This window comes from Peromyscus maniculatus, chromosome 14 (assembly GCF_049852395.1).
Source record: "Peromyscus maniculatus bairdii isolate BWxNUB_F1_BW_parent chromosome 14, HU_Pman_BW_mat_3.1, whole genome shotgun sequence".
In the NCBI taxonomy this organism is placed as follows: Eukaryota; Metazoa; Chordata; class Mammalia; order Rodentia; family Cricetidae; genus Peromyscus; species Peromyscus maniculatus.
In genome coordinates this window covers 58,517,571-58,534,182 of record NC_134865.1, presented here as the reverse complement: position 1 = coordinate 58,534,182, position 16,612 = coordinate 58,517,571, and the positions used below count along the sequence as shown (strand labels likewise).

The window sequence follows — 16,612 nt, the reverse complement described above, 5'->3', positions numbered from 1 at the left end:
TTCTGCCCTAGCCTCCTCCTTCCCAGGAACAGGGATACAGTGTCAGTGAAATTGGTAGCACCTCTGACCAAAACTCTGAAAGACATCACCTTAGAGCTAGCTGCTGCCTGCGATGCCCAGGAAGAGCCAGTGACTCTGCACTTCTGTCTCTGGCTTCTGAACATGGGAGAAAAAGAACAATCCCGCCTTGACTGCCTGCGTTTCTGTCCCCTCAGGTAATACTCTGTAATGACCACACAGTGACTGTGCCTTTTCCTTCCTCTGTCCCCCATTCCACTGCAGAGGGCCAGGCTCCTGGCTTCAGCTAAGGCCCTGCTGAGTTCCCTCTGCCAATCAGAACTGCTGTTCCTTCACAGGAGGTTAAGGTGTGGGGGCACACAGCCAACCTGCTCAGGATCGTGGATGTAGAAAAACCTTCTCTTCTAAGACTTTTAAAGTCAGGCTCCATCCAAACAAGGGGTGGTTAAAAGGCTGGATTAGAGATGCCTCAACAGTTAGGAGCACTGGCTGCTCATGCAGAGGATCGGAGTTCAATTCCCAGCACCTACACAGTGGCTCACAACCATCCGCAACTCCAGTTCCAGGGCATCCAATGCCTCCCTGCCAACCCCCTGTTTTTTTTGAGGCAGGGCTTCTCTGTGTAGCCTTGGCTGTCCTAGAACTAGCTCTGTAGACCAGGCTGGTCTCAAACTTACAGAGATCCGCCTGCCTCTGCTTCCCAAGTGCTGAGATTAAAGGCGTACACCACTATCACCTCCTGGCTCAGTGCCTTCTTCTGATGCCTGTGGCAAAATAATCACTCATGTCATTTTTTTTTAAAGTCAGATTACAGCAAGAGGGCCTGACCCATATACGTTTGCACACTGCCAGGGATCCTGGGGTGAGCCTTTTGGATGTAAGCCAGATTCTGCAGGGAGACCCAGGCTACACTGAGCAGCAGCTCTACTAGGAAAGGAAGTTGATAAAACTAAGCCACTTTAGGGGACCAGTGCTCAGATGGCAGGATCTGGATTAGAGCTGACTGGGTCTGAATTTCAGGGCCACCAATGTCTACGTGGCTCAGGCAAGCTACCTAACTTCCTTTGTTTCCCTGTGTTTTTCTCAGATACAAAAGTGAGATAGTAATCACATCCATTTCTGCAGCATTGGGAACATTACACACAGTCCGTACTCACTTTGAAAATTTTAACAGATTATATAAAACATACATGTTATTATGTATGACATATTATTATGTAACATATGAAATGTTATTATGTTGACAATCCAAATCATACTTCAGCCTCACAAAGAGCACTGTTATGTAAGCATCCCAACTTCATTTTGTGAAACTTAACCTGTGTCCCTTAAGCACTAACTCTCCACTTTCTTCTCTAGTCCTTGGTGGCCACCATGCTGGGTTAGGTAATGGCAGCCCGGTTGATGGGTGTGACGGAGTCCTGTGGGTTTGACTTGTACCCTGTGGTAAGTGAGGAGGAGGAGTATTTCACCTAGGGTACTGGCCATTTATATTCTCTCCTTTGGAGAAACGTTCTTTGCCCATTTTTAAAGGGGGTGAATCTCCTAGCTCTTCAGGTAATCTTTCAACCTACACACCATGCCTGAAGATGAATTTTTTATGTTTATCATATTGAGGAGGAACCCAAGGCTCCAAGAAGTTAACTGATGTACCAAGTTGCCAACTGGGAAGTAACAGAGTCCTACTGGCTTAACCAGAATCATACCATTTCCATCTTACAATTCTTAATTCTTTTGTTTGTTTTTGTTTTTTGAGACAGGGTTTCTCTGTGTATCCCTGGCTGTCCTGGAACTCACTCTGTAAACCAGGATGGCCTCGAACTCACCGAGATCCGCCTGCCTCTGCCTCCCAAGTGCTGGGATTAAAGATGTGCACCACCACCACTTAAGAACTTAGACACGGTTATTAATAGTGATAGTCATAGCGCCATACAGGACTGAATTTAAGTAAATGTGGAAAAGGTAAAGGCCAAGAGAACTTTGGTTCTGTTCCGAGACCACTACAAACACAGGAATATAAAGTGTACTGCTCTAGAACAATAGTTTTCAATCTGTGGGTTGCCACCCCTTTGACAAACCTCTGTCTCCAAAAATATTTACATTATGATTCATAACAGTAGCAAAATTACAGTAATGAAGTAGCAAGGAAAACAAATTTTATGGCTGGGGGTCACCACCACATGAGGAGCTGTACTAAAGGACGGCAGCATTAGGAAGGTTGAGAACTAATGGTCGAGAACCTTGCTAATACATTTCACACGATGTTGATGCTAGCCACAGCTCTGAGAGGAGAGCGCTGCCCCCAGCGTATATAGTATACAGTTTGAGAGACACCCGAGGAATTCACGGCAAGTTCAAAATTAAAAAACAAAAACACCTCATCTTAGTGATGAAACTTGAAAGGGCTCAAGGGGTGTAGGAAAGAAAAACAATTCAAAGGATAATGCATCTCAAACTTTCTGAGATCTGACTTGGCTCCTGACAGGGAGGTCCCTGGTGTGTGTGGCCTGCAGTAGAAGGGTCTCATGAGGAGACAGTGCTGGCACAGGCAGGTTCATGGTGGGGTCTGGAATACAGGTCAGAGGTCATTATCTAGAGCAGCAAAGTGATCAGTGGTTATTTTATAGGAAATAGTTTCATAGTGTTACAAGAGATGGGGCATCTAATCCTGACGTCTGTTTAATAATACAACATGTTGTTTATGAATTTTCTATTAGATTTTGTCTCTTGAGCTTTTTCATTTTACTTCAAGCCAGAAAAATAGAATTTACTTTCCAAAAGCAAATTTATGTATGTAAGTATGTATTATTTATTTTAGATCTCATATATCAAGGCATTGGAGCATTCTGGGTATTGCCAGAGATTCAAGGAACACGAGTCTAATTCTACCTTCAGTTATGGACTTACTGAAAAGACAATCTGCCCAAGAACCAAGCAGTGGTAAGAGAGGACAAAATCTATAGACCTGTTCAAGCTGATGATATAAACTGTTACGTCTTGAGGGGCTGGAAACCGACAAGATAAATGCGAATTCAGAGTCTGGCTTCCTGGAGGAAGAAAATTTTAACCGGGTTCCTCGGGGTGGGGGAGGGTTTGCAAACATACACAAGAATACAAATATTAGCAAAATAAACTAAGGGAGAGATGTGACATTCTCCCATTCATGTCCTCAGCAGAGTTTCTTAAACTCCCGCTGTGTTCTGGATACTATGCTGGGTCTCCAGACTGGACCCAATTTCCTCCTTCTGGAGACTAGAAAAGCAGTCAAATAATCCATGAAGTCTGAGTGTGCACATGGCAATCAGAACTCTGCTGGAGCCGAGTCAGATCGGGGTGGGAACAGGACAGGGCTGGGCACAAACCAGACAGGGAGAGAGACTGAGGCAAAAGGAGGACACAGTATCAAAACAGCAGAAACTGTGACTATAGGACCGGAGAACACAAGGCCACATTACGTAGAGAGAGTACTTCTGTCCCCTGCTTCCCAACCACGTGGGGGCAGGGAGAGGAGAGACCAGGTACCTGAGCCCCCGCCTAAGTGCACAACTAGTCCAAAGAGAAGCTATATTTAGGATGTCTAAGACACGTGCAATCCGCGCAGTCCTCCAGACAGTCATTACCCCACCCCTGGATTATGGGACTGCAAAGATTCACTACTGGCTTTGTCCTGTCACGGTGCCATCGTTACTGACACGCACCGTAAGGTTTTTCTCCTGCACGTACGTCGTGTCAGGAAGTTGCCCAATGAAACACATTTCTGGGCTAGCTGGCTGAGAGTCCCATTACTTCATTCAGTGAACTCTGCATAAAGCGTGCCAAATAACTGTGGAGTAAGAACAGGAAAAAATAGGAAAAGCTTGGTCCCCTCACAGGGTTTTTATTTTTATTTTTTATACTGCTGGGGAGTCAAACCCAGGGCCTCATGTACTGAGCACCCCCTTTCAGGTAATGAAAACTCCAACTTATATCACATTTCCTTTTTGTTCTGGCCAACACGACACTCAGGACCAAATTTTACATCAACTATAGCTTATTTGACCTCCGATTTAAAATCCTTAAAAATTGAGTTTCCCTTCATATTTCACGCCTTTGTTTTATTAATCTTTTGCATTGTATTTTGAGACTTTATGCAAGTGGCGGAGTTTATGTTGTACCTGCTGAGTTATGATCTCACCAGAAACAAGCTGTCAGCATGTATGTGGCAACTTCGACTCCTGTACGTACGCTACACTAGCACAGGCTGGCATATGACTGGGAGGCAGCAGCCCCAGTGGGCATCTGCTGATGAATGAATGAATGAGAATGAATGAAGGGTTCTGATCGTGTCTCTGAAGCACGGATGCAAAAACGGTGCACAGTGTCAGGTGGAGCAATGAGTCGCTCAGTGCTGTTATCCTGCAAACTGTACTGGGTATGACCATCGATAGCTTTTAATCAGATATAATAACTCAGAATGTTCAGAAAGCTGTTCTTGGAAATAAGACTCTCCTCAGCCTTTACTTAGTACATGCTCACCCTTCTTACCACTGTCTACATGTGCACATACATATTCACCCTTCTTACCGCTGTCTATATGTGCACATATTCATCCTTCTTACCTGTCTACATGTGCACATATTCACCCTTCTTACCTGTCTACATGTGCACATATTCATCCTTCTTACCTGTCTACATGTGCACATGCTCACCCTTCTTACCGCTGTCTACATGTGCACATATTCATCCTTCTTACCTGTCTACATGTGCACATATTCACCCTTCTTACCTCTGTCTACATGTGCACATATTCACCCCTTCTTACCAGTCTACATGTGAACATATTTACCCTTTCTTTATGCAGAGGATCTGGTAACAGCAGATGTGTGTGTCTGAAGAGCTGACATATGACCGGTCAGAGAACAGGCTAACAGAGTCCTGCTTCACTCTTCAGTCAGGCGGCCAGTTTTCATGAGCCTGGCTCCTAAGAAGACTATTCTCTTCTCCATGTTTATATACAGCAACTTCCCTTCACAGAGGTGCACTCCACAGAGGGGGCTTCTCTCCTTTTGGGTGTGTATGGTGTGTGTTTGTAGGATGTGTGTGTATTCATGTGTTTGAGTACAAGCATTCCATCTTGCTTGAGAAAGATTCTCTTGGTTGTGGGCTGACGCACATAGCAGGATTGCTAGCTCTCCGAGCTTCCGGAAGTGCTCTGTTTCCAGCTCCCTCTTGCTGTGGAAGCACTGGCATTACAGACATACACTACCATGCCTGGCTTTCCATGGGTTCTGGGTCTAGAACTCAGGTCCTCATGCTGGCACAGGAAGTGTTTTACCCGCTGAACTACTCCTTAGATCTTGTGGTGTCTCCCTTCTCAGTGACCAGAAGCCTACCAAGACAAGTCAGATCCTCCGCATAAAGAAGGGGTAGGTATTGTCAGACACGCACAACAGAAAGAAGGTGAACAGATAGAAAAGGCCAGAGGAGAATCTTCTACGAGCAGCAGTTTTGAAAATTTCATATTATGACATCTACTTAAAACCATGAAATGGTTCATCATCCAATACTAAAAAAAAAATATAGTTCTACTACAAAAAACAAAACAAAACAAAAAAACTTACCAAATTTCAAAATATCTACATTTGGGCTTGTCATCTATTTGAAGGTCCATGGCCAATTACAAGTCAATAGGTGTGTGTGTGTGGGGGGGGATATAAAACCTCAAATATTTCAGTGCAGAAATACAGAAAAGCAAACCTTCTACTCACTAACGAGAGACTAATCCATCAAAGCATTGCGGTGACTTACAACCAGCTGACTTTTCCCATCACCCCAGAACCAGGCTGGCGTTCCCACTCACATCCCCATTTTGTGCTGGGGTCATAGGTTATGTCTTACTGATGCAGCTAAAGGGACACTTCACCCATTCACGCTGCTCCTCTCTGGCATCAGGTAACGGATTACCTGGATTAGGTTAAGAGCAGAGAGCCCTGGATAGCTGTGCAGGTGAGTGGGATACCCATGCTCAGGAGTTGAGAACAGACGTCTAGGCGATGGCTGTTTCAGTCTAACTAGTGATGCTTTCCACTCTGAGGACTGGGGGGACCCGAGTCTTTTCTTTACAACCTAAGTTGAAAGACTAACGGATAAACATCAACAGCAATCCTGTCAACAGGGTAATCTACCTCGTCGTTCCCCAAGCCCTGCAGTTAAATACCTACGCCCCCTGGAACCCAGTTCCAACTCTGCAGATGAAGTAAGCACAGTTGTAAATATTCCATGAGCAAAGCTTGCTTTTTCCAAGACAGGCATGGCTTAACATGCCATTTTCTTTCTGTAGACCTTTTAGGAACAATTATGTCCTAAGGACACAAGGATGGGAAAGGTATGCGGCTGTAACAAGCATCCCATTAAGACTGGTAGCCAGATGTGTGGGTTCACTGCTGTGTGACTGGGGGCTGGACTGCTAACAGGGAGTAGTGACCTGTGGAGAGACTCACAGGGAAGGCAGCTTTACACTGGTTACCTGCCCAGTTCAGGGCTACAAGAAGGAACTGAATCTTCTGCCACTCAGACTGAACAGAGGTTACCCAGGGCCACAAAACCTTGCTACAAAATGTAATGATGGGTACACAAAGTCTAAGGATCCAGGGTGCCAGGCATTTTTTCCAAGAGCAGTGTGTGCTTCAGTAATACCGTCGGAGACGAGGCCACTGGGCCTCCCTTGTCTCCACAACAAGGTAGTAATTGTTAACAGTTGAAGAAGCATCACTCTTCTCTTGGGATTTGGCCAGCTCCGCAAGAGACAGTATCAATTTTCAGATGTTATCTTTCCCAGTAGCTTATTTCTTAATCCACTTCAGAAAAAGAGTTTCTTGGCTTTCTTTCAAGCAGACTAACCCCCTTTGGGTGAGTCCGTAGAAGTACCCTCCCGTCTTCCCCAAACTGAGAACCATGCTGCCCCCTCTCCGACTTCCAACCAGGTGGGGCTCAGCGATCCTTGAGTTGTGTTTCCCAATGGAGAAAGAGTAACTGCAACAAAAGAGGCCTCAGGACAGGGATGCATGGAGTTTCACTCCGGTCAGCCAGGCCAGTCAGCCATGTACAGCCTGCATCCTTTTGTGTAGCCTGCAGCCAGATCTGGCTAGCAAACCATGCTGCTGAAGTACCACTGTGTGATGAGGCCTATCACACAGTGAGACGACAGCAGCTTGGAGCTGCGTGATAGGAGCAGAATTAAGACTTTTTGTTGATTCCTGATGCTGCAAATGAATGAACTTTTTACTCCTGGTGTTTGCTCTAAGAATGGGCATGCTGGATATAGTATGAGAAGCCAGTGCAGCCTCAGGAGGGTGGGGGGAAGGCTCGGGAGGAGGAACAGATTATACTTCCTAGAGAGGCGCCTAACAGTGTACATTACAATCACTGGTCAGAAAACTAACCAGTGCTGGCCAGGAGGCAGACAGGAGCGAGAGCAATCACTGGTGTCCTGGGCAAAGAGAAGACCTGTCAAGGACACAGGCTGCTTTCTCTCTTCTGAATAATTTCCAGTGGGCCTTGGAACTCGGGAGGGGTTCATTAGATGCTTGGGATCCGGTTCAGGAATGACTGGGCAGGGGGAACACTCTGGACTGGGGTGGGAGAGCTTGATAAAGAGAGTTGTTGGGACTGGTTGATTAGAAAAGGCTTGTTTGTTCTGGGGCAACTTGGGGTGAACAGCCCTGATGGAGGCAGACACTTTCCTAGTCTGTAGGGACCCCAAATATCAGAACACTGAGAACACAGAAAATACAGTTAACACAATGTATATATTTATAGTCTACTGGTAAAACAGACAGGAGCTAAGGTAACAAATACTGCAATATCTCTGTCTGCAGGTAACACTCGCCTAGGGCAGGACAGAGGGGGTCTTAGATGTGCGTTCCTCTCTGATGCCTCAGCACAGTTACCTTGAAGAGGACACCAGGAATTTCCTCAGCATTGTACAACATGTTTTGCAAAGATAGGTCTTTCAGTCCAGCGCGTCTGCCTCTCCAACCCACATAAGGAAGGCTTCTGGGACTGTCACAGCCGCCGAGGCCACTCAGCAGGAACTGTGGGTACAGAGACCTCGCTCACCACCGTTTCACAGATCGCTGCTGGAATGGGCTGTGGCCTCTGAGACTCTTCTGCCTCCTCACCATGTAAACTACTTCTCTGTTCAAGGAAGGACCCGCTGCAGATGGGCAAGATGAACTGAATTAAGAATTTCTGCAGACACAGGCTGGCGGGCCTGCTTGGCGATGCTTCGCTGGAGCCATACTGCTCACAGGAGGCTGGTTTCTGAGACCGTGACTGACTCTGGGCCCACGTCCATGCACCCTTGGCATGCTGTCTCCAGAGACGGTGAGCTCAAGTTTAGCAGGACCGTGTTTGTACAGAATTCCAGGTGAGGAGATGAACCTTCTCAAAGCTGCTCTGTTGACAAGCCTACATGGGTGAGCACTGATCAGAGAGGACCATGGGGACACCAGGCTTGAGGAAAGCGGTACGCGATGGCAGGTCCAAGCCTCACAGACCTGGAAACAGAGACGCCAGTACTCCCTGGCAGGCCGTCAGTTTGGTTTGGAGCTGGCTGTCACATTCACCCTCCTGGATGCCAGTCTACCGAAGGACATCTTGATCTCCACGCTCAAGTTTTCTATACTTTACACGCTGTTCACCATGGGATTGGCTGCTTTGTGTTGGGGGAAAGTGCAATTGGCTGAGCAGCACTACAATTCTGGGTGTTTTCGGTTTCTCCGGTACGTTTTGGTAGATGACCAAGTCATGGATTTGGTGTTCCTGTCTCTCTCCTCATTCCGTTCTGGAGAGAGTTTAAATGGGTTGGGAAAGATATTTGAAGCTTTCTGATCCAATGTAAATGAAGCCTGTGGTGGGTAAACAACTTCTCTTTCTCCTTTGCTCTGCTGGGGTATTTTAATGAATAATGCTTCTCAAAGAAGTTTATAAATATTCCCCCAGAGGAAAGGAGAATAGTAAGCTCATAGGAGGTGTGCCATTAATGCTGAGTATGTGGGAATGAGCAAAGAAGAAAGGAATAATTACAGTCTTGGGGTTTCAGAGAATTTTCTGGTGAGTTCTGAAGGCTACAGCTGGAACACAACCCCGAGGAGCATTAGTGAGGTGAGGACACGGATTCACAAGACCAAGTCTGGCAGCTCCTTAATTGCACAGGTTACCACAGGTGGTGCAGGAGGGGGTCGAGCTTGTTTTGCTGCTAATTAACGGGTGTGTGCTTATTTAAAACTTGTAACCGCCACAATTATGAACGTCACCAAAGCCTTTACAAAATATTTTTGTTCCCTTTCCACCTCATTATCTCAAAGTCCACGAACTACCTCCCTCTAGTCTAAAAGCCTTCCTGATAATGAATACCTGTTCTCTGTTGAGCCCATCGTGATTGGGTCTTAACAGTGTCGCCTTTCCCATATCCCGTTATACTTTACCTGTGAACCTTGGTTACGGCTTTAAAGCTTGTGACTGGTCTCAAAGACCCTGCATTTTTAACAAAAACTTCTAATACCAGCAGGGAAAGTTCTTACTGCCACAGTGCCACCTTCTGGGGGGGCCAGTGCAGTACAGAAGCCAGCTAAGCACAGCTTAACTCTGACCCAGATTTGAAGTGGTCTTTGGTGCTGTTTTCATAAAGTCCCGACTGGACTGCCTTTGGTTCTTTGTTGGTACTGGGGATCTGACCCAGGGCTTCGTGCATGCTAAGCATGTGCTGTACCAGTGAGCTGTGTCCCCAGACCCTGAACTGCATTGCTTTCTTCATAGCTACTGAGTCCCTGGCTGTGGCAGGAAGTCAGAAAGTGATAACGACAAAAACACGCTCTTATTCTTACTATTACCTTAAATTGTCCCTGACTTCACCGACTTTGATTTTCTCTGTCCTATAACTGTAGCAAAGGCTCCAGACTGTGTGGGTAAGGGTTTGGATCTGGCGAAAATAACCTGGGGAGCTTCCAAAGATCCTGGAAAAACGAAGAAAAAAAAATCCCCACTTAACACTGTATTTGATCTTGGCCCAAAGGACAAGAGGTAAAATCCCAAACTAGGCTAAGAGAACCATTGTTCTCAGATGTTGCCACCCCGCCTCCTGCCAAACCCAACTCTTTCTCTCTCTTCTGCTTCCCAACAGCACAGGAGTAGGCATCACCTCGAAATCTTACCCTTCATCCCTGCACAGAAGAATTCTCAGGGAGTTTTAGTAATGGGTGTAGAAGTTAAAGCCCCAACAAGGGGGAAATGGAAGGAAAAGAAGAGGCCATCAGACAGTAGGGCCATCACCCCGGGAGCGCTGCTCTTCTTATTCTTCCCTATGTCCAGACCCCGGAGGAGCTCTACTAACTCCATAGCGTAGGATGAAGAATCTGATAATGGAAACAGGTCATCCCTACCGGCAGCTGCCAGGCAAACAAGTCACTTGGAAGTTAAAATGATTTCCAGGTCCTGAGGGTGTAAGCCCCTCTGGATTTACTTTACATTAAAGTAAGTTCATTTCTCTTGTCTCAAGACACCAGGGGAGTGGACGGGCACTGTCACACTGAGGCGTTTCTGTGATGTCCCCATGAGGAGGTCATGGAGCCACTGCACATTTTACCAGGGTTGGAGACAATAAGCATTTAACAGGACTTTGCTGCTTTCTTCTAGAAATGCCATCCATCATTGATTTTCAAGAGAGCAAGGTCCCATCCACAACTACAGACTAACAGGAGCTTAAGAATACGGGTGTGAGGCAAGAGGCTGTCTTCCAGGTAGGGTGCGTTACAGAAGGTAAGGAGTGGGCTGGGCCGGGGCAGTAGGTACTGCTGCAGATCCCCACAGTGTCTAATCTGCCTTCTTTGCTGCTTTAGTTCACCATTAGCACTCCAGAGCTCAAGAAGGAGCGCCAAGGTTGCAAAGGGGAGCCAATGTGTTTGGCTTCGGGCCAAGGGCCCTCGCTCCAGCTTCCTTCTCCAGTTTCCAAGTCTGCTGACTCTGCCCCTTCTTTTCACTGCAAACTTGGGATGTAAGGCCTGAGGTAGGGACGTTAAGGACCCTAACGTTCAGGCAGCCTTCCTTCCAGGTCCTCTGCTAGCAGAGGTGCTTTCTTTTTTTTTTTTTTTTTTTTTTTTTTTTTTTTTTTTTTTTTTTTTTTACTGAATGTGCATAACAGAAAGAATGCAATGAGCCCACCACCAGAAGTAAAGGACTGGGCTGTTTTACAGCTCAGAGCTACCTGCAAAGTCACACATCTTAAAGTGGAGCCAGCCAGATGAAAGCGAAGGGTTAAAGGGCAGGAAACAGACATGAGCTATATTTATGGGCCTGTTACTGTACAAGGCAGGGGCTAAAGGTATTTGGAGGACAGCTGAGGAGAGTAATACGGCACTGTCGTGCTCTTTTTCTGTCCCCCTCCTCCGCTCCCCACCCCCTTCTTCTGGGCTTAAAGGAAACTGCGGCTGGTGGCAGCCCTGTCCCCTTAGCACAGAACACCCCTTGAGACTCTAGAACAGCTTTGAAATCTCACTGCTGTGGAAATCACGAGCTGCCTTGCTGAAACACTGCCATGCAGGGCCGTTACCAATGCCACGTGGGCTGGGAATTCACCAAGTGTCAGCCCTGACGGGTTCCTGTACTCCAGCATTTCGTTAGCATCACGGGAGTCACAGACAATAAATCCAACGACATGTAGAGGCCTCGAGTCACAGGGTGACAAAGCACTAAATATCTGGTGAGTGAACAGGAATGATGGCAGGAATAATCATCTGGCTGTTACCTCAAGGGGGAAGCAGGGAAATGGTTGATTGTTGTAGAATATTATTTTAAGGTGTGTTACTTTTGTTTAACTCTGTGAAGCTGTGTTACTGTGCCTGTCTAAAACACCTGATGGTCCAATAAAGAGCTGAACGGCCTACAGTGAGGCAGGAGAAAGGACAGGCAGGGCTGGCAGGCAGAGAGAATAAATAGAAGGAGAAAACTGGGAGGAGGGACCTAGGAGCCAGAGGAGGAGGAGGACTCCAGGGGCCAGCCACCCAGCTACACAGCAAGCCACAGAGTAAGAGTGAGATACAGAAGTCAGAGAAAAGGAAAAGCCCCAGGCAAAAGATAGATGGGATAATTTAAGTCAAGGAAAGCTGGCAAGAAACAAGCCAAGCTAAGGCCGGGCATTCATAAGTAAGAGTAAGCCTCCATGTGTGATTTATTTGGGAGCTGGGTGGTAGGTCCCCCAAAAGAACAAAAACAACAACAGTTGATGGCAAATATAACTGCTTGATCTGTCCTTTATGCCAACACAAATACAGTATGACTTTGACAAGGTCTAACTGATGTCATTAGTGGCCACCAAGCTGCTGCAATCATGACCCAGTTGATCCTTCACAGTTCTAATTCCTTCAACTAGAGAGCACACAGAGTTCAACTCCATATGGTTCAATTAGGAATGCACGGGAGGTAGTCGAGGCTCCTGAGTCCTGCAAACGTCTCCAGCTTAAAGCATGAGGGAAAGGCTCTAAGTGCCGTGACCCAGAGTGACTTCAAACCTGCCCACGATTCTCAGTCATCACTTCTCTCCATCACAGTTCCAGGCCCAAGTTTTACCTCCTTAACCAGAGCTGCTGTGCTCTGAGAGCTGGGGTGTTCTCGGTGGCAGAGCACCCAGCACACGTGAGGTCACTGGTGTGGTGTGGTCAAGTGCCCAGCATGAAACAGCAACCACCACCATGCTCTAGTCTTCATGGGGAGGGTCACAAGCACAGGCCATCAAATATCTCCTGAATTCAGGCTCCGATGCTGTGCAGGAGAACTGATTTTATGCTCTTATTAGAATGTTAATATGGCCCAATAACCCGGATGTAGGAAGAGTCCTTCTGTACATACTGCTTCATTTAATCCTCAAAACAAAGCAGTGAGATATGTGTAACTGTCCTCACGATGCAGTCAAGCATCTGCTACGACTTTCAGGGGCACTGTCGCTCCTTATCACATCCCCTGTCCTCTTCCCGAACTCCTCCGGGGCTTCTTGCAGCTGTCCGGATGATGACAAGTTCCCTCCACGGCTTACGACTGGCCCTGACACTCCACCACTTTTCTCTCGCCATCTTTTGCACACACTCTTTCCCCAGCCATACTAACAAATTAGTTTGCAGAAAAAGTACGTGTGTGTGCATGGCACAGGTCTTTGCATTCATTGTAAGCACTCCAGGACACTTCAGATGTACTTCATTCACAACCTGTTGACTCCTCTACACGTAAATAAGACAGGGGCTCTCAGTTCTTATATGTGTACCCTTGACACTGGGCTTGCTACAAAGCACTCAGCACACAGTGAAGTGACATACAGTGAAGGCCTAGTCAATGTTGTCTGTTGTCATTCCCCATGACCCCAGTACAGAATCAGCCACAGAATCTCCTGTAGCCACTCCTCATGCCCCTTCCATCTCCTTGAGTTTTTCAGCACCCCAGAGTGGAGACCATTCTGTTTGTCCTGTACTGTGTGGAACTCAGGGGCCAAATGCTACTCCAGAGTATGTGCTCAGTAGTCAGTGTTTGTTGACTTGAGTCAAAGTTACCTTCTTTCAGTTTTCTGATTAGTGTGTGCTTATGAATTATTACGCAAAAAAAACCAAAACAAAACAAAACAAAAAAACCCCAAACTCCCCTGGCTGGCTGCTCCCTCACCTGCACACATGCCCTTACAGTGAGAGGTTACGGGCCCTGTCCACAGACAGACCTTTGGCAGCAACACAATGAGACTCACATCCAAGTCCACACACCTGACTATGGATGCATGTACAGCTAATATGCTGAGTCTTAGTTTCCTCGTGTCAGGGGAGGTAGGAGATGGAGCTCATGAAGCTGTTGTGAGGGCCGAGAGATCCACCATGGAGAAATACTAAGTGACTAGTGAGGTGCCAGTCAAACACAGGGAGTGGACATTGAAACTCAGAGTAGTCTACTAGACAAGGAGGTTGCATTTACCCCATCGGTTCCGAAATGAAACGAAACAAAACAAACCCCACCTATCCCAGGCTGTCGTATTATTCTAAAGGAAAAATATCATCAAAATACCGATCTGCCAATGCTTTCAAGGCCTGGACATTTGTCCCTCTGAGCTGACGCTCTTGACAGAGGAGGCAAAGGAGAGAAGTGCCAGATGCCACCTTCCTTGCTGCCCCCCCCAGAGAAGAGCAGGCCACTGACCTGTGGAGCTGGCGATGGGCATAAAGGCTGCAGGGCTAAGGCTGTTCTGAAGTCCGTTCAGCTGCCCTTCTGCGGAGAACCCTCTGAAACACAAAGGAGCCTGGTGAGGCCTGCAGACACAAAGGCGCTGACGGAAAGGCGAGGCCAAGGACAGACGGCCCTCCAATGGCCTCCTCCTTGGTCTTGGTGTTTCTCCTTATGGCGTAACGCACACCCCCCCTGCCTCGTTTGAGCCTCTGTTAAAATGTCCTGTTTCCACAGATGACTTCTTTCACCGACAGATACATCCGTCTCCCCGAATATTACAGATCTGTGACCTTTTATCTACTCCCAACTGCATGGTTCTCTTCTCCCTGTGGTGTCTCACTGCTCAATACATAGTTATTTAGCGAGTGCATACTTAGTTCGCCGTTCTGACTTGGATAAATGATGTTTTTTAAAGAGCACATTTCATGCAGAGCAATGGCTCTTAGTTGGGGAAGGGAGGAGGACAGATGTGGTCACCAGCATCCTTCTCTGGCCTTAGACCTGGAACAAGGCTAAGACATCGGCGGCTATCATACAATGGGTTGCCTCGCAAGTCAAGACCAGGAATGCTACTTAAGGGTTCATTCTGCAGCACACAGACAGGCTCCCCAAGAATTACCAGGTGCAAAATGCCCCCTATTGGGCTGAGGCACCACTCTACGGCACCTCCCCTCAGGCCAGCTGTGGAGGAGGCGGAGCATGATGGTTCTTGGTACACAGGTTTCCGGCAAGTCTCAGAAACTCTATTCTGGCATGTTGATCACATCAAATCTCCCTGTTAAAGGCTCTTACACCTGTGGAACTTTTCATTGCATTCATCAAAATTATAAGTTTCAAAGTTATAATTACCAGTTCATGTAGATGGATGCATCATCCTACTTGTCATCGTGACTAACAAAAGCTCCGTGAAGACAGAAACTATTAACAGCCTGGTCCACTTGAGGCATTTTGCTTATAGCAGATCTTTAACACCTAGTTTTGGAAGAATTTTGACCCACTGTGCCTACAAACACGTTTGCTTACTGGGTCCATCTGCCTTGATTTTAGTTGGTTTATAAAAGTTCTAGCTGGGAGACTACGGCTATATTGTTTGCTCATTTCTTTGGTTTTGGACTGTTGAGTATTTACCCCACAGTCCTTGGAAGCCCTGCCCAACGTGGCTATCCTAACTCACTGGTTCACATAAAAAACACTCAGCACGTGCTGTGTCTCATGATGGGTGGTACAGCAGACGTGAGGGTAAACACAGAAGACGCATAAAAGAAGCCAGCAGAATTGACTGGAGAGGGAGCAGGGAGCCTGAGTTCCCCAGTGGAGGGCAAGGGCAAGGGTGACCTCCCCGAGGAAATCCCATTTCAGTTGTCATGACAGTCTAAGAAATAGGTGTTGGCTCAGAGTGGAGAGGAGGAAAGACAGTTTTATGAAGAAATAAATTTGGTCAGTAGTTCTGAGCCAGAAGCAGGCTTACACTGTAGGGGTGGTTGTCTCTGCTTTGCCCCTGAAGCACCACCCCCAGGAGGCAGGCGGTAACTGCTAGGTACTCCCCCCCCCCCGCTCCCCCTCCCTTTAAGAACTGAAATGCGCACATGCTCGTTCTCTTGACTACCTCGTGATCCTGGATGCTGGTACTGCGGACCAAGGCAGAATTCTCCAGAGAACTGTGTGGGACCGCGCCTCACCTTTCCTGGATCCCACGACCAACTCCCCTTTGCTTGTTAAGTTAACTCAAAATAAACCCCTTTGACCATCAGACACACTCCGTGGAATTGCCCCAAATTGCCATTTTACCTGGGAACCTTTGGGGACCAGATGAGGAGAGAGTGTAATTCCAGTTGAGAAAGAAGTACTGGGGGGTGGGTGAGGGTTAGCACAGCCATTTCCTTTACAGAAACAAACAGACATTAAAGCTAATGTGCTTGCTTTAAGATCAGTTGGGTAGGGAGCAGCATGGGGTTGAACCCAGTTTCATTAAAGTCCGTACATGAACAGTAAAAAGGGAGACGCAAACTCACTGTGTCCCTAGAAGAAACAGTGAGGAGATCCTGGAGGCTTAGATCCAGTGAGTTCTGGGCCCCTCAAATCTCTTAACCTTCTTTTAGCCTCTCTGGAACTCCCCGACTCTCTTTCCCCTTTAAAAGACTTTATTCTGTTCCTCTTCCAAGGTCTCCAAGGCCCTGAGTTCAATTCCATTCACCCTCCCATCGTCCGTCTATACAGCCTGGGAATTGGACTCATGAGTCTATGGTGTCACCAACAGGGATCAAAGAGTACTCCTCTTTGATGGAGAAATGTGTCCACAGCAATTTAAGGGGAAAAATCTGAGTGAAATTTTCCATGGAAACACTAGTATCCAAAATGGTTT

At 47.0% G+C, this 16,612-nt stretch overlaps 1 protein-coding gene across 43 annotated transcripts in view; it reads right to left on the bottom strand.

The window, feature by feature from the left end:
- The window catches only part of Ttll5 (tubulin tyrosine ligase like 5), a 249,942-nt gene that overhangs the window by 19,566 nt on the left and 213,764 nt on the right, over nucleotides 1–16,612 (bottom strand). For 21 of the 43 annotated variants that reach the window (XM_042260944.2, XM_042260946.2, XM_042260951.2 and 18 more), the window contains 2 exons: nucleotides 14,224–14,306; nucleotides 9,891–10,013 (listed from right to left, as the gene is read on the bottom strand). The exons of 10 other annotated variants lie outside the window; for them this stretch is intronic. In XM_042260944.2, the coding sequence (XP_042116878.2) occupies nucleotides 9,892–10,013; nucleotides 14,224–14,306 (205 nt within the window). In that variant the 3' untranslated portion in view covers nucleotide 9,891. Of the gene's footprint in view, nucleotides 1–7,787; nucleotides 8,843–9,890; nucleotides 10,014–14,223; nucleotides 14,307–16,612 lie in introns of those variants that run through there. 12 more of the 43 variants (XM_042260947.2, XM_076551103.1, XM_016008594.3 and 9 more) reach the window with 3 other exon arrangements.